Source organism: Phyllobates terribilis, unplaced genomic scaffold (assembly GCF_046119375.1).
Source record: "Phyllobates terribilis strain yellow unplaced genomic scaffold, ASM4611937v1 Scaffold_7__3_contigs__length_470593459, whole genome shotgun sequence".
Lineage (NCBI taxonomy): Eukaryota > Metazoa > Chordata > Amphibia > Anura > Dendrobatidae > Phyllobates > Phyllobates terribilis.
The window spans coordinates 132,191,069-132,212,829 of NW_027362767.1; the positions used below are offsets into that span (position 1 = coordinate 132,191,069).

Consider the following 21,761-nt stretch of genomic DNA (forward strand, 5'->3'; position numbering starts at 1 on the left):
GAGGCCTGTATCAGAAATTTACAGATTTGACCTAAGATATTATAATACATTAATTCACTCACAATTCCCATAAATTGACGCCATAAAGTGGTTCCTGGGGTTATCTAGCAGTATAGGATATAATGGTGCGTCCTGTTCTCCTCTCTCTATAGAGTGCCACTGGAGCGTTATGAGATTGCCTCTTCAAAGGGGAAGAGGACTCTACTGCCACCTATTGAAAGTAGCACTTTTTGGATTGCTACTTTCAATAGGTTGCACTAGAGTTCAAGTCCTTTTCCTCTCTGAAGAGGCAATTTGCATATTTAATTTCCCAGAGGAGCACTACATGGCCTATAAGTCTCCTTACTCTGGCATCTCAGGCATGTCACAAGGAGAGACGTTACCCCTTAGACCACAATCTGGAGTGTTGTGACATGCGTATAATGCCGTATTCATTTGAATAGGACTGATCTACAATACTCAAGAATGACCACTGCACAGTTTATGGAGCTGTCCTGTTCTGCCCTGTACACTGATTACTACCACAGCCGGTCATTGCTGATCCTGCTGGTGCCAGGATTTTAGACCCCTCCCTTATCTGATACTGACAGCCTATCCTAAGGATAAGAAATCAATATCACAGTATTGAACAATCCCTTTAATTCTATATGTATGATACAATTGTGCAGTGCATTATTTTTTTTTCCTTAATGTACATCTATATTATATCTTTTAAACAGGTTTTACCATGTGAAGGAGAAGTCAGGGAAAAGGAGCACAAAGATGCTGAGCTGGACAAAAAGATCAAAGCCTTAAAGAAAAAGAATGAAGCCCTTGTGCAAAGACATCGGGTAAGCAAAACACTGCTAAATAAACTCTATAAACTCATAGGGGGTTCATTAACAACTCTTGCAAAGTTGCCGGATGTTATACACAGGGCTGCCACCAGGAATTTCAGGGTCCCATACTGGCAAAATTTTCAGGCCCCCTTGAGACTCCGCCCAGGCTCCACCCCAGCTCCGCCTCCACCCCTCAAATCTTCCACAGTCCCACCGCCCACTCTTGGAAAAACTCCACTTATGCACCACGTCCTCACCAATGACACATTAACAGTTCCCATCTAACACTATATCACACACATAGCCATCAACTTTTGTTTTGGCCAAAATATTTTTTTAAGCCGCAACCACGACAAAGAGACTCTTCTAGCAGAGCCCTACTCTGCTCTAACCTATTAAACATTTCTTATAATATCCAATACTCTTTTTAGGTATATTTTTATTTAAGGGAATGTGTCACATACATTTTTTAAAATGACCAATAATGCCACATACAAGGGTCAAATACCATCACACCATGACCAAACCACACATTACCACCACACAGTGACCGAATAATACCACATACAACGGACAAATACCACCACACCATGACCAGAACACATATTACCACCACATTGTGACCGAATAATACCACATACAAGGGAGAAATACCTCCACACTATGACCAGATCACATATTACCACCACATAGTGACCGAATAATACCACATACAAGGAACAAGTACTGTCACACCATGACCAGATCACATATTACCACCACATATTGACCGAATACTACAATAAAGAACATTAATAAGAAAACAGAATACTAATAATACCATAAGTGACATTATACACATAAGCCCTGTGTATAGTATGTAGTGTATAGTGTCAGTGTACAGGTAATATACTGACTCACCGCTGATGTCTCTAGTTGAAGTCCTCTATCTTCGCTTTTCTTCTTCATCCAGCGTAGACCGTCATCACTTCTTCCAGCCAGGACTCGTTTCTGCATAAAATAACACACAGTTATCTAGAGCAGCTTACAGAGCACATTCCCCAATTTTCCCAACTTCACTACACTACACCAGATGAAGAACAAAAAGTGACATAGCACCGCCCTGCACAGTAACAGGTCCCCCGCTCACTGAAAACAGTATCCTCAAAAATAACATACATCGCTGCAGTAATAATATCCATAATTAGCCCCTACAGTAATAATGTCCCACATCCTGCCCCAAATGTCTCCATTCTCCCCCCTATGTCTCCATTTGTCTCTCCATTCTGCCCCCCATTGTTTCCATCCTGCCCCCATTGTCTCCATTTGTCTCCATTCTGACCCCCATATCTCTCCCTATTCAGCCCTCCATGTCTCTCCATTCTGCTGCTTCCCCCCATGTCTCTCCATTCTGCTGCCCCCCCATGTCTCTCCATTCTGCTGCCCCCATGTCTTTCCATTCTTCTGCCCCATGTCTCTCCATTCTGCTGCTTCCCCCCATGTCTCTCCATTCTGCTGCCCCCATGTCTCTGCATTCTGCTGCCCTCATGTCTCTCCATTCTGCTGCCCCCATGTCTCTCCAATCTGCTGCCCCCCATGTCTCTCCATTCTGCTGTCCCCCATGTCTCTCCATTCTGCTGCCCCCCATGTCTCTCCATTCTGCTGCCCCCAATGTCTCTCCATTCTGCTGCCCTCCATGTCTCTCCATTCTGCTGCCCCCCCATGTCACTCCATTCTGCTGCCCCCCCATGTCACTCCATTCTGCTGCCCCCATGTCTCTCCAATCTGCTGCCCCCCATGTCTCTCCATTCTGCTGTCCCCCATGTCTCTCCATTCTGCTGCCCCCCATGTCTCTCCATTCTGCTGCCCCCCATGTCTCTCCAATCTGCTGCCCCCCATGTCTCTCCATTCTGCTGCCCCCCATGTCTCTCCATTCTGCTGTCCCCCATGTCTCTCCATTCTGCTGCCCCCCATGTCTCTCCATTCTGCTGCCCCCCATGTCTCTCCATTCTGCTGCCCCCCATGTCTCTCCATTCTGCTGCCCCCAATGTCTCTCCATTCTGCTGCCCCCATGTCTCTCTATTCAGCTGCCCCCCCATGTCTCTCCATTCAGCTGCCCCCCCATGTCTCTCCATTCAGCTGCCCCCCATGTCACTCCATTCTGCTGCCCCCATGTCTCTCCATTCTGCTGCCCCCATGTCTCTCTATTCAGCTGCCCCCCCATGTCTCTCCATTCAGCTGCCCCCCATGTCTCTCCATTCTGCTGCCCCCCATGTCTCTCCATTCTGCTGCCCCCCATATCTCTCTATTCTGCTGCCTCCATGTCTCTCCATTCTGCTCCCCCCCATGTCTCTCAATTCTACTGCCCCATGTGTCTCCATTCTGCTGCCCCCTCCATGTGCCCCATCTTGCCCCCAAAGTGCAGCTTTAAAAGAAAAAAAAAGTTTTAAAAAAAGTTTCTTCTTATCTTCCGGTGCTCCAGCGCCGGGCTCTCTCTCATCACCAGAAGCACGATCACTGGCGCATGTAGTGACGTCAGACGCCAGCGACGTGCGTGCTGACTTCAGCCAACGGCCAATTGCCGGCAGCTGTTAACTATTGCTGTGCGGGAAGCTTCCCACAAGGCAATAAATTTAAAGTGAACCTGCGTCCGAGGATGCAGGTTCACAGTAACTGAACCGGCAGGGGGCCGCTGAGGGCCCGGTGAGCAGAAAAACAGGGCCCGATCAGGGCCCCCTCTGCCCACCGGGCCCCATACGCCAGTAAGGGAAGTAATACCCTGATGGCGGCCCTGGTTATACACCGGGAGCCAGCTGATATACACTGGGGGCAAGAAGCCGGATGTTATATACAGGGGACTTCTTTACTGTATAAAGGTCTTTATTTCTGTAGGTCGTGGCCAGTCTAGTTGTGTTATATTTGGAGCATTATATGGGAGCGGTAAATGAATATTTGCCAAGAATTTATTTAACTGAAAAAGAAAAATATTTACTTGCCGCAGGAAATAGAGGAGGATCGGATCCGTGCGGAGAAAGACGGCATGGCAGTCACTTCTCGCAAACCTAAGCAAGACAGCCTCACCATTACGATCACCAAGACCCCCAACGTAAGGCGCATGCTTCTTTATGTATGAATATAGCACATCTATCATTTTATTGGCGTGGCGGCAGACTTACCATGTGTTACACACTGCGACTTTCAGACAAGACAGATTGTCGAGCTGCTAGGAAGAAAGAAAAGCAACCCATTCCATTGTCATTGGCTACAGCACATGGTAAAGGGGGCATCGCATCACATTCTCTGCTCAGTACCCCACCACAAGAGCCAGGGCAGAGATAGGCTCTGTGAGGTAGATGTCTGTGACGCGCTCCCTAGGGCCGCGGGGTACTCGGTAGCCGGGCCGGTCCTGTATTTGGGGTAGTCACGGTGGCAGTGACCCAGTCCGTGACCCAGGGCGGTCAAATAAATTAAATAAAAGTGGAATAAAGTTTTTAAGATTTTATTCGTGATGCCACCTGTGGTATGCAGCTATATGGAGCTGCCGCTGCGGTGCAGATCCACTGGAGCTGATGGTGACGCAGCAGAGTTGGTTCAGCTCTCCACGGGAAGAGCTTAGCTCCAGGGCAGTAAATGATGAATTGTGGAGGTAGATGTTGTTGGTGCAGGGCAGGTGACGCAGTAATGAGACAAGGACACAGTGGGGTGCAGTCTTCAGGTTTTACTCACAGTTCTACGCAGTTTCAGGTTACCGCTGCAGCCGGTTATAACCGCCCACGTCGTTCTGTGTCCTCCTGGGTAGTGATCCATCAAACTCTCAGGTATCTCAGGAGCACTTGGACGGGACCCCATTCTGTGTACCTCTCCAGGTCGTCCCCCTGCACTGGCTCTCGGTCTCCTGCCCTGTGCCTCACACCCAGTGTCCCAAGCCAGCAGCCGCAGGCCTTGTGGGGCAACGTCCTATTTGTCCCCTTGGTCCTCTATGGCCACCTTTTCGGCAATTAAGTGTGGAGTGTGGCTTCTGCACCTGAAATGCTGCAACCTCCGGTTTGCTAGCTGAGACCTAAAGTACTCCACTAGGCTGGGGCCGGTCCCCTACTGCGGCCTGATCCCTCCACGTCAGCATGAATTCGGGCGCACGGGTGGCCTCTGCACTCGCCATGCCCCTGGGATCCCTTCTGTCTCTCTGGAGCCCTCCTCACTGCTCCTGTCTTCTTTCCTCACTTTCCTCCTCCTGGGCCTCTCTGACTGAGCCCGACTCCTCTCTCAGTCCTCTCCTCTAAACTCCTTCCTTGCTCTCCTGAGCAGGACTGGGCTGGACCCTTCTAGAACTTTCTACCTTCCTTTTATACTCCTACCCTCTCTGTGCTCCCCTGAACTTCTTCCTTCACTCACCTCCTCTACCTAGTTCCACCCTCCAGCTAGGGACCAGGGACTGTGCTCTCCCTTAGGAGCAATCTCGCCCTTCCCTACTGAAGTGGAGTGTATTGGATGTGGGTGTGTGGGTCCCGGGTAGTGCTCCCTCCTTACCTGAGAGTGGGGAGTTGACGCGCCCCCTGGGCCGTGTTGTACTCGGTAGCTGGGCCGGTCGATGCTGGGGGATGTCACGGTGGCAGTGACCCGGTCTGTGACCCAGGGCGGTCAATAAAAGGGGAAAAGTAAAAGGGAATGAAGTTTTTATACAAATAATGTTTGTGACGCCACCTGTGGTATGCGGCTACATGGGGCCACCGCTGAGGTGCAGATCCACTGGAGCTGATGGTGACGCAGCAGAGTTGGTTCAGCTCTCCACAGGCAGAGCTAAGCTCCAGGGCAGGATGTAGGGGTTTTATGCGGTAGATGTTGCTGGTGCTGTGTAGTGCAGGGCTGGTGATGGCGCAGCAATAATTCCAGGACACAGTGGGGTGCCGTCTTCAAGGTTTACTCACAGTTATTCAAAACTCCAGGTTACCAGGGCCAGTGTGTAACCTCCCACGTTGTCCTGTGTTCACCAGGGAAGGGGTTCAGCAACTCTCAAGTCTCTCAGGAGTACTTAAACGGGACCCCGTTCTGTGTTCCTTTCTCGGTAGTCTTCACTGCGCTGGCTCTCGCCCTCCTGCCCTGCGCCTCACAATCAGTGTCCCAAGCCGGTAGCCTCAGGTCTTGTCGGGCGACGTGCAGTCCCCTGGACCCTACGCGGCCACCTTTTTGGCGATGTAATTGTGGTGGTTGGCCGCTGCACCTTGCAAGTACAGTAGCCTCCAGTTGTTATCTAGCTGAGCCTGGTTGTTCTCCACTAGTTTAGGGGCCGGTCCCCTCTGCGGCCTGAGCCCTCCACGTCCATGTAGATTCGGGCGCATGGGTGGCTTCCCACTCCCCTGGGATCCCCTTTGTCTCTGGAGCCTTTCCTCTGCTCCCGTCCTCTCTCACTCTCTCTCCTGGGCCTCTCAGACTAGGCCCGCTCTCCTCTCTCCTGAACGTATCTCCTTCTGAGCTCCCACTCCCCGCTGTTTCTCCTCTGTACTGACACTGCACTCCTGCTCCCAGCACTGGAGCAGGAGACTGGCTTGTTCTAGAACCTTCTACCTTCTTTTTATACTCCTTCTGACGGTGCTCCCCTGTACTACTTCCTCCACCCACACCCACTACATGGTTCCCGCTCTCTTGGTTCCCCCCCTTCCAACCAGGGACAGGGCTCAGCATTGTACACGTGCATCCTGCCCCTCCTGCTGGTCTGGAATGGTGTAGTGTTGGATGCAGTTCAAAGGATAACGTTTCTCCTAGCGGAGAGTAACATGTTAAGTATGCCAAGGTGAGGAGACTTTTAAGCCGCAATGCTTCTCTTGGAAACCGGTCAGACGCCTCTCACTCAGCCAAACCATATCTCACATTTTGCACTGACGAAGGGCAGTACCCCGAAACACAGTGTCTGCAAATTGAGATTCTGGTTCTAGCTTTTATCCTAAGTCATGTGACAAGGCTCGTTAAAGGGTCGATATTGACTTTTAGGATTACTACTTCCTATAGGTGGCACTAGAGTTCTAGTTCTCTTCCTCTCTGAAGAGACAATTTGAAAAAAAAAATAGAAATCTTGCAATTTTCCTACTGGCCACTGGGGCTTTTTTAGTTTAGCTTTAGTTTAGGCTTTTTTTGCTGTTGTTTCAGGAAACAACACATGTACATAGCCACAATGAACAGACCCCGACCCTATATTTTGTATTAAAGCATCTAATGAGTGAGTGCAAAGATCATTGTGAAGGGAGGGGGAGCTGTGACATCACCTACTGTGACTGGTGGATCCTGTGTTATTAGCTGTGTCCTGCCTCTGATGATAACGAGACTGCTGAAAACGCTTCCTAAAAGAAAAAATAGCCTCAGTGGCCAATGTAAAAATTAAAAGATTTCTAATTTTTCCTTTTAATACAGCTATAAAAGAATCCAAAAACATTGCCACTATTTAAGAAATAAAATACATTTAACACAAAAACATGATATAAACAGACCATTTTCTCATGCCACATTCCTGTTATGGAAAGAAATAACACAATTAACTGGTAACTTGAATGCCCACATGGTTTGTCCATTTCTGCTAATGTGTTTCTGTGATAGTATGTTGAAAAAAATACAAAATGAAAAAATTGGGCTAAATCTGCATTTATGGCATATTTGTGTAATAGGAGAAAAGAATTGTTAGAAAAGGCCGGAGGAGCTCAGACAGCGCTGAACAGAAATTCACTTTACTCATGGGGAATGAGATGAAGCTGTGTGTCTCTATGGACAGTAACGTACAGGTCAGTGGTAATGACGGACGAGGATGGAGCCGGTATAGCGCTAGTATTACATTACTTTCTCCTTTTCGCTGTCTGTAAAGTACATTATGGACATTATTGTGGTGGTCCTACAAGACCTAGGCTGCCCTTACCCCATTCTGATGTGACAGGTTCCCCTTCTTATCATCTGGTATAATCTACCTTCATCAATTAAATTTCCTATGCGTGTGATTGCACTGCAGTCCCAAATCTAGACAATTGACATGAGTGCGCTATTTCTAGAGAAAGCGCCCTTTTTTTTTTTGCAGCGGCAAAGACTCAGTTATGGACCTGGAGAGGGTGAGTAAGGATTTTTTTTTTTTATAAACTACAGGCGGCGAGACAAGGGTATTATGAAAACTGGAAAAACCAATATCTAACATGATCAAAAATCTCAACCCAATAAAAATTATCCTTTATTAACCCCTTCACCCCCCAGGAGTTTTTCCATTTTTGCGTTTTTGTTTTTTTAATCCCCTTCTTCCCAGAGCCATAAAGGCTTGTTATTTGCGGAACGAGCTGTACTTTTGGATGACACTATTGATTTTACCATATAGTGTACTGGAAAACAGGAAAAAAATTCCTAGTGCGGTGAAATTGCAAAAAAATGTGCAATTCCACAATTTTTTTTTTTTTTTTTGTCCGCCGCGGACATGTTAAATGCCATTGTCAGAGATTGACAGTGGCATTTAACATGTTAACAGTCACGGGTGGATTGCGATTCCACCCACGGCTGTTAGGGACACATGACAGCTGATCAGATCAGCTGTCATGTGCCTGAAGAGGTGCAGGCTCAGCACCAGAGCCCGCACCAAAAAGGGGGAGGCGAACTATGACATACCTATATGTCGTAGGTCGTAAAAGGGTTGCCTCCTACACTCCTGTTTTTTGTATGGCATAGCAGTAGATATCCAAACTACTTAGGCCACTATATATATTTATGTATTGCTATCTCTTTTGGGAATTGCTTACGAAGCTTACTTTTAATTGTTATTAATAAAGGTCCATTTTTATTGGATGGGGATATTTCAGCATGTTAGATATTTGCTATATCCCTCACATTGTTGGTTGTTTTCTTAGTCTGAAATCCAGAGAACCCCCTTTAATCTCAAGCTAAATTACTATAATTTGATGCTATATCCATATTAACATACCCCATGCTGTCTACAGGACATGAGGACCATTAGTAAGAAGATCGACCAAGATGTTTTATTTCTAACAAGAAAAACGTCTAAACTCTCCGTCGGGGCGGCTGACGACGTCTTTACCTTTGGCCGAGGTCCCCACATGCAGATTGCAATTTCCAGACAAAAGGTGAGTGCGAGCTGCTGTACCCCTCACTGCATTGATAATAAACAAATCAATAATGTTGAAAACTGACTGTTGTCACTGACTTTCTTAGGGCTCGCACTCATCAGTGTAAATAAAATTGCTCCGATCCTGAAAAGTAGGGCAAGTGTCGTGCGAGTACAATGCAATTTTTATCAAGTAGCATCCATATGACATCCGTATGAAATGCGTATGCAATCCGAATGCAATGAGGCTTTAACATGAGCTTTTATATACTGTCATTCTCTATGTCATTTAAAACTAGTTTTCTAAGGAACAAACCAATCTTATATACAGATATAGATAGGATAGATAGATATAATAAATAGGATACATGTCCTATAGATATTTAATGTCACAAGCCTCCTACATGCTATAGACTTGCACCCTTTATTGCCTTTCATGTGGCACTAAAGGGTGTTTAGCCTTTTTAAACCTTTTAAATAAATAATTTATTTTCAAAAATTGGCATGGGATCCTCCTTATTTTTACTAACCAGCTGAGGGAAAGCCGACAGCTGGGGGCTGATGTTATTGTTCTGGGAAGGGGCCACTATCAATGTCTGCATAGCCTTTACTGGTTATTAAAAAGAGGGGACCCCAAAAAAAAAATGACGTGGGGTCCTCCCTATTTTTAATAACCTGCAAAGGCTAAACAGACAGCTGCGGGCTGATATTAATAGGGAGGGAAGGGGCCATGGATATTGGACCCCTCCCAGACTATTAACACCAGCCCTCAGCCGCCCTAGAAATGTCACATCCATTAGATGCGCCAATTCTGGCACTTAGCCTGGATTCTTCCCACTTGCCCTGTAATGGAGAGGTGTCTATCAGACACTCCCATTACTAACTCCATTATCAAAAGTAAAATAAAGACACACTGAGAAAAGTCTTATAATTGAAAACCAACACTCCCCAACCCTCTTTTAGACATTTATTCCCATATAAAACAAAGCTATACTCACCTGTCCGCCGTAAATCCATAATAAGGAAGTCCCAAGACGATCCCCAAGTCTGATACATCCGGATGGTGTGCTGAGCAGAGCCATGAGGAATGTGACCATTCAGTACGTCAGCCAGAAAATAGAGTACTATGAGAAATTTCTGGCTGAAGTGACGAGCGGTGACCTAATTAAGGTTATTGCTGGTCACAGTCAACGGATCTCACAGTATCCTCTGTGTGAGCCAGCCTGTGAACTTTCTTACTGATGTCACCGCTAACAGTGAGATAGTGGCTCCTTCCCAGAGTAATAACACCAGCCCCCAGCTGTCAGCTTTCTCTCAGCTGGTTAGTAAAAATAAGGTGGCCCCCATGTCATTTTTTCACAAGTAAATTAAAAAATGTGGCAGAATGTAAAACAATGTCAAAACGTTGACTAGACTACACATGAAAAGACGATAAAAGGTCCCAAGTTCCTAGGCCAAAGTCCCCCTTTCTCAAAATCTTTCAACAACTTAAATTTCAACAAGATTATTGTGAAATTCAGATATGCTTAAACATTAAATTCAATTTCCTTTTTGTATAAGGTGGCAAGTAAAACAAGAGTCAGATTGAACAAAGCACACTTTTAATTTAGTAAGATAAAAAAAATACATAAAAAAGGCATATTTCTGTCATACCCCAAAATATGAACAAAATTAAAACAAACATTAATTCAAGAAAAAAAAAGGGAGAATAAATGAAAAATAAATTACAAATTATTATAAGAAGGTGCAGAACTGTAATCAGGACAGGGCTAGGTGTTGAAAAAGGTGGTGGAGCTGCAACAGGATGTGTAGACCAAGGGGGTAGGTGAGGGAAATGGACTAAAGGGTAGAAATACACCATGGTCTGGAGGGCTGGGTATGGATGGCTAGTTCGGCCCAAAGATAACACCCTCCTGTTTTAGCTCACTTAGATTAAGTGGCTGTGGTGGCATCTCAGCGCACAAATCATGAGTCCCAGATCTTCATCTGACCTCGTCTTCTGTCTGTTGGCCATCATGCCAAGTAGAAAAAGGTGATTGGGGCAGGAGACATGATGGTGAGGGGGTTGTTGGCTGTCGTGATGCTAGCACTGGAGGTGGCTGCCAAGATGGTATCACTGGAGTTGGTGGTGGATGCCATGATACTGGAACTGAATGTGGCTGCTGTGATGCTGGCACTGGAGGTGGCTGCCATGATGCTGGCACTGGAGGCGGCTGTCATGATGCTGGCACTGGAGGTGGCTGTCATGATGCTGGCACTGGAGGTGGCTGTCATGATGCTGGCACTGGAGGTGGCTGTCGTGATGCTGGCACTGGAGGTGGCTGCCAAGATGGTGTCACTGGAGGTGGTGTGGTGGATGCTGTGATACTGGCACTGAAGGTGGCTGCTCTGATACTGGCACTGGAGGTGGCTGTCATAATGCTGGCACTGGGGGGTGGCTGTCATAATGCTGGTACTGGAGGTGGCTGCCATGATGCTGGCACTGGAGGTGGCTGTCATGATGTTGGCACTGGAGGTGGCTGTCATGATGCTGGTACTGGAGGTGGCTGCCATGATGCTGGCACAGGAGGTGGCTGTCATGATGCTGGCACTGGAGGTGGCTGTCGTGATGCTGGCACTGTAGGTGGCTGCCAAGATGGTGTCACTGGAGGTGGTGGTGGATGCTGTGATACTGGCACTGAAGGTGGCTGCTGTGATGCTAGCACTGGAGGTGGCTGTCATGATGCTGGCACTGGGGGGTGTCTGTCATGATGCTGGCACTGGAGGTGGCTGTCGTGATGCTGGCACTGGAGGTGGCTGCCAAGATGGTGTCACTGGAGGTGGTGGTGTATGCTGTGATACTGGCACTGAAGGTGGCTGCTGTGATACTGGCACTGGAGGTGGCTGTCATGATGCTGGCACTGGGGGTGGTTGTCATGATGCTGGCACTGGAGGTGGCTGTCATGATTGTGGCACTGGAGGTAGCTGTCATGATGCTGGCACTGGAGGTGGCTGCTGTGATGCTGGCACTGGAGGTGGCTGCTGTGATGCTGGCACTGGGGGTGGTTGTCATGATGCTGGCACTGGAGGTGGCTGCTGTGATGCTGGCACTGGAGGTGGCTGTCATGATGCTGGCACAGGAGGTGGCTGCTGTGATTCTGGCACTGGAGGTGGCTGTCATGATGCTGGCACTGGGGGTGGCTGTCATGATGCTGGCACTGGAGGTGGCTGCTGTGATGCTGGAACTGGAGGTGGCTGTCATGATGCTGGCACTGGGGGTGGCTGTCATGATGCTGGCCCTGGAGGTGATGCTGTGATTCTGGTACTGGAGGTGGTGGTGGCTGGGGCAATGGTGGGGCTGCTGAGTGCCCTTCTTTGGACTCCAAGGGCCGTTTATTGTTGGCTTCTGAAGGCTGCCACCTTTCAAGGAATTCAGAAATGGTCATTGGGCAATTTGGTGACAATTCGGCAGCCAAAACAATTTGGAGGGTGACCCTTGACGCGCCCCCTGGGCCGTGGGGTACCCGGAGCCGGGCCGGTAGACGCTGGGGGTTGTAGTCACTGTGGCGGTGACCCGGTCCGTGACCCAGGACGGTCAATCCAAGGCGTATTTATATGTATGGGTGTAAATGTCCGACTACGCCACCTGTGGAGTGCGGCTAGTGAGGCTGCCGCTGCGGAGCAGTCCTCTGAATCTGATGGTTTGGCAGCAAGGGTGATATAACTCCCCACAGGAAGAGTGTAGCTTCAGGGCAGTGTGTGTGGATGATGGTGGTTGTGCAGGGCGTTCCAGTGCAATGAGTGCTGGCGCAGCAAGGAACACAGAGACAAGATAGTGCAGTCCCAGGGTCTTTACTCAAAGTTGTTGCAGTCCAGATTACAGGTACCAGAGCAATCTCCCCCGTCGTGCTGTGCGTATGCAGTGAGGGGCTCAGTCCACCCCCAGATAGCTCCGGAGTACTTAGCAGGACCCCCTTCTGTGTGTCCTTTCTCTGGCCTTCTCCCTGCACCTCACACCTAGCGACACTTCTATCCGGTACCATTGGGCCTCGGCGGGCGACGTGTGTTCCGTCCCCTGAGTCCTATGTGGCTACCTTCTTAGTGAAGCTGGAGTGGACTTCTGCCTTACAGTACATAAAGTGCTGCAGCCTCCGGTTTCTAGTTGAGCCTTCGTAGTTTTCTCCACTAGTTGAGGGACCGGTTCCCCTTAACTGGCCTGATCCCTCTACCTCCTGGTAGCAGCGGGCGTACGGGTGGCTTGCTGCAAGGCCCGTACCCCTAGGGTCCCTTCACTCCTCATTCCTGGAGCCGTCCTGCTCCCTCTCCTCTCAGACTTGGGCCTCAGTGCTAGGCCCGCCTCCGGAGCAGAGCTCATGCAGAGCCTCTGCTCCTGTCACTTTCACCCTCTGAACCAACTGACTGACTCTGATCTAAGATGGTTCCCTGTTTTTATACCTCCTTCCAAAAGAGCTCCCAGGATCTATGTCCTCCACCCCATCCACTACATTGTTCCCCCCTCTCTAGGTGGTTCCCCCCACTCCAGCCAGGGATCAGGGACTGTGCTCTCCCGTAGGAGCAATCTCGCCTTGTCCCCCGGAAATGTGGTGTAGTGAATGCAGGTGTTAGGGTCCTGAGCTGTACTCCCTCCTTACCTGAGGGTGAGATACCACACCTCTGGGTGAGATGCAGTACCTCTGTGGCGACTGAACCCGCAGGGGCGCCACACCCTGGCCTGCAGCCGCGAAGAAAAAGGAACATGCCTGAAATAACGAGCTAGGTTCAGACAAAAATCCTCCTTCCCATCATCACTCACAGGTATTCTAATGTCGCGTACACCAGTGATGGTGGGGGACCCTTCTTCAGGGGCAGTGTTGCTGGCTTATTGGTGCATAGGGGGAGGTGTCGAGAGGCTGTGGTGTGCTGGTGCTCTCCACAAGCTCCTCTTCTTCCTGGCCCCTAGCTCCAGCCTCCACTTCTGATTCCTCTTCGGCCTCCAGCACCTCCAAGCTGGAGGTATTTCCTTTTTAGTCCACTCAGATCTGTAAGGTCAAGGATGACAGATCAAAAAGCATTTTTAGTATGCCAAATCATAATCAAAACATTATCACAGACAAACTGACAAAGGTAGCCACTTACTGGCGAAGATCTAGAACTGAGGCCAAAAACTGGAGCCTGTCATAATATAGATATGGCCTTTTTTTAAGAGCCACACCACCACTCTTGCTACGCTGTTGGAGCGTGTGGCATGGTGTGAACCATGTTGTTGGTTTCCGTGAAGGCGTGTTTTTTTTCCCCCCTTTATAACATCACTTGTCCCAAGCGAGCTTCCTGGGCTGGACAAATGAAATTTCCTGTTTTTTTTTACATAGCTGCGTATTATATGGACGCTATACGGATGGCATAACCAGATTAACAGAACCTAGACATCCCCGTTTACACACCCAGCATTTTCGGTAACAGAGACATAATGCTCCCATTTACAGAGGTAAAGATTGAGTTTTTGCTGCTACATCTGAGAGCAGCATGATGTAGAGACAGAGAGCCTGATTCCAACAATCTATGAGTTACTGGGCTGCTTGTTCCCGTTTTGATAAAATCACAGTTTTTTTCTAACACAGATCTAGCATTTCTCTGAGTGCTGAGCTTTGTATAACCCGCTCACACCACTGATTGGGAGATTTCTGTGTACACTGTGCATAGGCAGAAAGCTGCCAAACAGTGGTGGGGGCAGAATTGGACTACATGGCAGCAGATTTCCTAGTCCTATAGCGATAATCTTCTGCTAATAAAACTGTGATTTTATCAAAACTACAGCAATCAGCCCAGTAAGTGACACCGCTGGAATCAGGGTCTCTGCCCCTACATTAAGCTGCTGTTCTTACTATAAGGGTATCCCCAAAACCAGTGCCATTGAGTGCCCTAATGAATGGTGCTCATCAGAGAGCGTCCATAAATAGTCCCAACCAATATGTTCTTGATATACAGGTATGTAATAATAAAAAAAAAAACACTTGCCTCTTCTTCCCTCCTCTACTGGAATTGATATGTGAGAAAAGGAGTATTTTCTCCGTGCTAAAACTGTAGAGAATGCTCATATTTTTTTAAAGAAATATTTTTTTCTCTATGTTCTTATCTGACTGAGCGGCTTTCTTTGTGAAAAGATCAATGATAAATGCAGAATTTCTTGAGAGCATTTAATAAGTGCACTTCCATGTGAGCCCTGAAGATGGTAATCTAGATAAAGACATTCCTAGGAGATGCTTTTAGTGCAGACGTGCAGAGCGCAACGCAGAGAAGAATCTGATTAGGATTTATGGCATTTATTCACCGGTTCACACGGAGAGGTTCTGCAGCAGCAAAAGTGTGTATAAAGAAGAATAATGTCCTCTCCCCCCAATAGTAAATGAGTAAAGAGAAGATGTGAGCAACATTTTCTCTATGCAGCCGGAGGTAATGCAGGATGGGGCACTGCCTAACAATAGCAACAATACCTATATCTATCCCATCCATTCATCTTTTTATCCATGCAAGTGCATGGAGGGTGTATTGGGGCACTTCTCCCAGCCTGCTCTACCCTTGTCTGCATGATTGACAGCGGAGACAGTCTCTGCTGCGTGACGACACTTCTGCTCCAGGCTGTAATCTTGCTGCGTATTGCACATACACCTGTGCAATGAATTAATAGGAATGGATATGCACAGGGTTGGACCGGCCCAGCAGAGAACCGGAGAATCCTCCGGTGGGCCCTGGCTTCTCCTTCAGGAAAGTTCAGAGTGCAAACCTTGCAGCTGCTATGGGGCACTTGAGTGGGGGAGAAAGTTGGTCCCTCAGAATCAAATCCTCTGGTGGACCCAATGTTCTTCAGTCTGACACTGGATACGCAGCACCACACTTCAGATACTGTACCGTTGTAGGAGCTGTGCTGTGCAGCTCCGCAGCTGATAACATCCTAAGGATATAAAAGTAGTGGACAACCTACATTATGTTTTGCCCAGAAAGTATCCTTTAGAATAGAGGTTGCATTATAGCTTGGCGGTTGTCCTGAATGCCTAAGATGTTCCTCGCCAAATTAATAGAATTATTCCCCATAAATAAGAGTAGCCAAAACATAGTATAAAAACCAATAACATATTTTTATTCTAAATGCAATTAGCATACTGACAAAAGAGTCTAGGCTAGTCAGCACATCAAGATAATCCAATTTTGGAAAGCTAATCAATACGCTTAGCGTCCTGCCAGACTCACAGTTTCGCCTTTTCGGCTTCTTCTAGGGGCATGTGAGCGTAACACAACTTCTTCTATTTAAATGCACCTACACTAGCCCACACTCCTAACTAAACTAAAAAAAAAAAGATTAATAACATGATAAAAATATTATCTACTAAAATCAAGCAAAAAAAATACACACGGAGGTCTCTTACTTTCACATTCTCAATAAATTATTCTCGAAACAGGAAAGAAACATAATTTTCTCAAAAATCTGACCCGATTTCCACATGAAAATTGCCTCTTCAGAGAGAAAGCGGACTTGATCACTAGCGCCACCTATTGGATGTAGCAATCCTAAAAGTCAAGATTGACCCTTTAAGGAGCCTTGCCACATGAGTTAGGATAAGACGCTAAACCAAAGACTCCATTTGCAGATACATGTGACTCGCCCCCTGGGCTGTGGGGTACCCGGAACCGGGCCTTCTTGTGTACGGACCTGATGGGGGTAGTAGTGGAAACCCGATCCCGTGGCTCAGGGTGGTCAGACCAAATGGCGGCAGTCTATTTATAGGGTTTTGAATGTCCGACTACGCCACCCGTGGATTGCGGTCAGGGATGACCGCCGCTGCAAGGCAGACCGCTGAGGCTGGTGTTAGTGTGCAGCACAGGGGTAGGATAACTCCTCATGGGAAGAGTGTAGCCTCAGGGCAGTGTAATAGGATGCTGGGGGTGATGGTGCAGGCGCAGCATAAATAACACAGAGTCCAATGGTGCAGTCCTGGGTTTTTACTCACAGTTATTATCCATGTCACTTCTGTCAGCAATGACTGCCCAAGTCGTGCTGCGTCCACCAGGTGAGGGGCTCGGTCAACCCCCAGGCAATTCAGGAGTATGGCACAGGATCCCCTTCTGTCCTTTCTCTGGCCTCTCGTGCCCCACCAGTGTCCTGACTTCTGTCCAGCTGCCGCGGATCTTTGCGGGCAAACGTTGGCCCCCGTTTCCCGCTATCCTATATGGTGCCTTCCTAGCAGGTTTGGCGGGGGGTCACACCAATAGATGATCACGACCTCTGGTTCTTGGCTGAGGGATAATTTACCTCCACCAACTTGGGAATCCGGTACCCTTCCACAGCCTGACCCTTCACCCGATATAACGTGGTGCTGTCCGTTCTGCTCTCTCTTAGGGTCCCTTCTGCCTCCTTGTTTCTGGAGCCTTTCTACTCCTCTGTCTCTCCTCTTTCTTTCCTTCTCCTCTTCTCCTCTCTGGCCCCGGCCTCCTCTCCAGGCCTGCCTCGTGGAGCTGAGCTCAGGCCGAGCCACAGCTCCCTGTCAGCCCTCTCTGGCTGAACTACTCCTCTGAACTGAACTTCTTCTCCCTGAATTAAGATGGCTCCCACCTTTTATCTGCCTCTGTGTCTGAGCTCAGGTGACCTGCACCCAATGAGCTCCTTCCTATGCTCCAGAAACCGTCCCCTTTTGCTCCTACATCACTGGGTTCTCTCCCCCATCCCCACTACAGCCAGGGACATGGTCAGTTGTGCCTGCAATAAATGGGAGCACCATCGAGCTGTCCCCCGGAAATGGGGTGAGTGTGTGTATATGCAGCTAACTGAGCCCTGGTCCATACTCCATCCTTACCTTGGAGTGGAATATCACACCTTTGGTTGAGGTGCAATACCCCTGTAGCAACCGAACCCTCGGGGCGCTACACATGTTTCGGGGTCTTTGCCCCTTCTCGGTGCAAAGCAGAAGATCTCATTTGGTTTGGTGAGAGGCCTCTGACTTGGGATCTAAGGGGGAACGTTTCACCATGTAAAGAGTGCCAAGCCAGCATAAGGAACCTTTTGGGCCAAACAATTGTCCTCTGGGAATTTAAATAGGCAAATAGCCTCTTCAGAGAGCAAGAGGACTTAAACTTTAGCACCACCTATTGGGTGAAGCAATCCTAAAAGCCAATATCGACCCTTTAGCGAGCCTTGTCAAATGAGTTAGGATAAGAAGCCAAACCAGAAACTCCATTTGCAGACACATGTTTCAGGGTGTTTGCCCCTCCACAGCACAAAGCAGGAAATCTGATTTGGTTAGGTGAGAGGCCTCTGACTGGGAGTCTAAGCAAGAATGTTTAACCTTCTGGAGAGTACCAAGCTGGCAATGCTCCTCTAGGAATTTAAATATGCAAATAGCATTTTCAGAGAGCATCTTAGTCAGGTGGAATGTCTAATTGACCTAATTCCAACAGTCCTGTGGTATAGGTCTTTATAACTGTCTGCTTACTGTAATGCATCGGCTTGCTGCATTTGCCAAAATGTCTGAGGGGGTGTGTCCTGGCTGACCACGTACCTCCCTTTCAGGTGACTGATCACATGACTGTGACATCATCACAGGTCCTGTGCACACAGAGGGATATATATCCGGGCGGTTTTGAAACACAGGAAGGCAAGAGACCTGATCCCTGTGTCTGGGACACCATTAGCCCTGGAAGGCACGAGGCCTGGAGGCCATACCTGGTGAGCCTTAAACCACAGCTTTGGCAGAACAGAGCTGATGGTAACAGCTAGACCCGGCAAAGGTGAAAACGGTGCTTGATATGGGCATTGATGTTGTTACCTTGCTGAATGAAGACTGTATCTGAAGCCAAGCGGGCATAGCTGCCACTGAAAAGGCTCTAGGATATTACATGTGTAACATTCCTGCGAGCCACTGAGATGGACGATGTTATAAGCAGTTTATGATGTGTAATAAACTGCTGGACTTTAGATTACCGGAAAACGTTGCATGTGTGCTTTAATTGACCCGGTGAAGTGAGTGCCCCCCAACATGATCAATAGCGCTACATCGCATTACACATTGCAGACTCTGCCCCACAAAATTCCATGGTTGAAAAAACAGCATCCATTGAGAGCGGAATAGAAGGAAACTTAATTTACACCTAACAACGTAGATATACTCATACTTAATATTAATCACATATTACCGCTAGTTAAAAAAACTAAACAATAAAAAATGGGTCAGAGATTATTTATAGCTCACACAACTCAGGCATGCAGCTACACATTTTCTGTACAATACTGATCTTGTGTGAACAGGGCTCAAGCAACATCATGGAGAGCAGGTTCCACTACTTCTGCTTGCCTAGTAAAAATGTTGCTGACGGGTTCCCTTTAAAATTACTAGAGGACAAAGAAAATGATAGTGAATTGGATAAAATTTGGGTCAAGTGAAGGAAGCCTATAAGGTATGGGGAGAGGGGAAAATCTTACCGTGGTGGGGTTGAGAGCTCAGATGGACAAAAGAGGGGATGGAATGAAACCCGACGCACGTTTCACATTTCTCAAGTTCCTTCACTTGACCACTGGTTTTCCAGGCATTTTGCAATATACTTACTATGGTTGTTTGTAGGGGGGCTGCCTCCCATATTAGCATGTGCTAGATATATTGTATTTCACATATGTGGTGTTGAATGCTTATTGTAGACTATTGTCTTTTTGTCCTACTATTCTTGTTATCAGGGCTGAGGAGTCGGTAAGCCAAACCTCCGACTCTGACTCCTCAATTTACATGACACCGACTCCCTCATACATGGCTCATGTTTAAGTGATGAATTTACTGTAGTACAGATTTATCTCAGCTAAACATCTAAACCCTTAGATCAGGAATAGGACAGATCTTTATAGGACATTTCATAACTTTCCCAAATTCTTATGAAAAAAATATTTCCACAAACTGCATTGTCCTACTGTACCCAATTTATTATATATTTTAGGAGTTGGAGTCGGTCCATTTTATACCGACTCCGATTCTGACTCCACCAAAATGGGCTCCGACTCCGACTCCACGGGGTTATACATTTCTATATATTTTTTAAGATACTCAATAAACATTATCATCTTTTAAACCATTTTGAACTCCGTTTCCTCCTATTTATCATGCCATGGAGTTGGTCTTTTCTGGTGATCCACGGTACTTGATTAGTGTTGTGGTTCACTTATTTATTCAGACATGCAACAGGCCGCCTTATTATTTAGCGACCACAGTTTATAGACATGGATGATGGACCAGGTCCTGCAAATAAATTTGCGCCAACTCTATTGGTGACATGCCATCTAATATTCTTATAACTGTGCATATTAGTGTAAATCTAGGATGTGGCTTTATTTGCTTTATAGAGGAGCTGATCTATAGAGCAGGACTTGCTCATATTACATTTATTTGCTTGATTTATTTCCTCGGAATGAATGTTGTATTACAGTGGTAAAGTCGGAGCTGAACTGTTTCCTTTTATGGTGTGGAGCGTTGGACAAAAAGAATGCAATGTCAGTTGGCAGGAGCTTTCTACAATAACATGGAACAAGAAGCTTTACAGGATTAGCAGCACACCGAATTGCAAGCCTGGCATAAATATTCCAAATACAATGAAAACCGTGAATGCTGGAAGTTGCACTCTTCTGAAAGAAATGCAGCAGACACAATGCTGGAAGATACTCACTTGAACATTTAATCAGATTGTTATTGTATCACTAAGGTTTGATCCACATTTGCTAGTTTTAGAATACGTTTTAGGCTGCGTCCACAACACATCTGTGGTTTTAGGCTGTGTTCATACCATAATGGTTTTAGGCTGTGTTCACATCACATCTGTGGTTTTAGGCTGTGCTCATGTAGAGTGGTGCGGGGCTGTAGTCATGGGTGAGGGACTGACTCATGAAGCCTCGGCACGCTGCATGAAAGACGCCATCCTGGTTGAGTGTGTGGACATTGGTAGTGTGGGCTGTGTGTTTGTGCAGGCCATATGCTGCCGCTGTTCTCAGCTGACCAGGACCATAAGACAACTCCAGAGATGAACAGGTTGTCTTAAACATTAATTCTTAACTTAACGGTTCCAACAGTTCCTCAGTTACACAAGAGATAGTGAGCATATAACTTCCAATGCGTTTCAGTTGAAGACACATCATCAGACACAGTTTCAGTTCCCGCTAGGTTGTTCCCAATGCTACTGGTCCTATGAGCTCCAGCACAAGCACAACCCAGCCCAACACAACAGTACAGTTTTTGATGATCACCCTCCCTTCCAGCAGTTCCACGTCTAGTCTCCTTAACGATCTTATCATGGTCAGAGTAAAGTCTTGTGCTCCCAGATGCTTGGGGACAACCCGCTCGGGAAGTTGACTACGCTCACCCGCTAGTGAAGATAACCCATTACCTTGACGGTTAAGGGGCCTAGCCATTAGTCTGTACTCTATCTCCTTTAGTCTAGAGCCGCTCGTTTGAGGGTTGGTTCTCGTCAGATACTTAAACCCCAGCTCGAGGATCATTCTATCTCCAGTCTGATCTCCTTTTTCTCCTGCCACAAGTCACCCAATGCATACGGCCTCGTCAGACTAGGTGTCTGTCCTTATCACAAGCAAGGTGTACTACAACTCCAACTGCATCTACACTGAGGAACAGTCTCTATCCTTATATATACTAACCCCTCCCATTGTGGGTTAGTCCAAACAGTTAACTACTTCTGACCCTGCTGTCTGTTGCCGGGCAGAACTTCCTTACACTATGCATTACATTACTTATCTTACATTACTACACACTATACAGGAACACATTACATATGCTTATCACTATACATTTCAATTCACATTACACAATATTTCCATATGACGCAAGACATTATTCACATTACAATACATTGACGTGATTGGTGTC

The 21,761-nt window shown here is 47.3% G+C and overlaps 1 protein-coding gene across 1 annotated transcript in view; it reads left to right on the forward strand.

Annotated features, from left to right (window-relative positions):
- CCDC9B (coiled-coil domain containing 9B) overlaps nt 1-21,761 on the forward strand; it is a 65,148-nt gene that overhangs the window by 19,577 nt on the left and 23,810 nt on the right. Inside the window, exons 3-6 of the mRNA XM_073637592.1 lie at nt 720-830; nt 3,799-3,903; nt 7,451-7,564; nt 8,753-8,896. Coding sequence (XP_073493693.1) covers nt 720-830; nt 3,799-3,903; nt 7,451-7,564; nt 8,753-8,896 — 474 coding nt within the window. The remainder of the gene's footprint in view (nt 1-719; nt 831-3,798; nt 3,904-7,450; nt 7,565-8,752; nt 8,897-21,761) is intronic.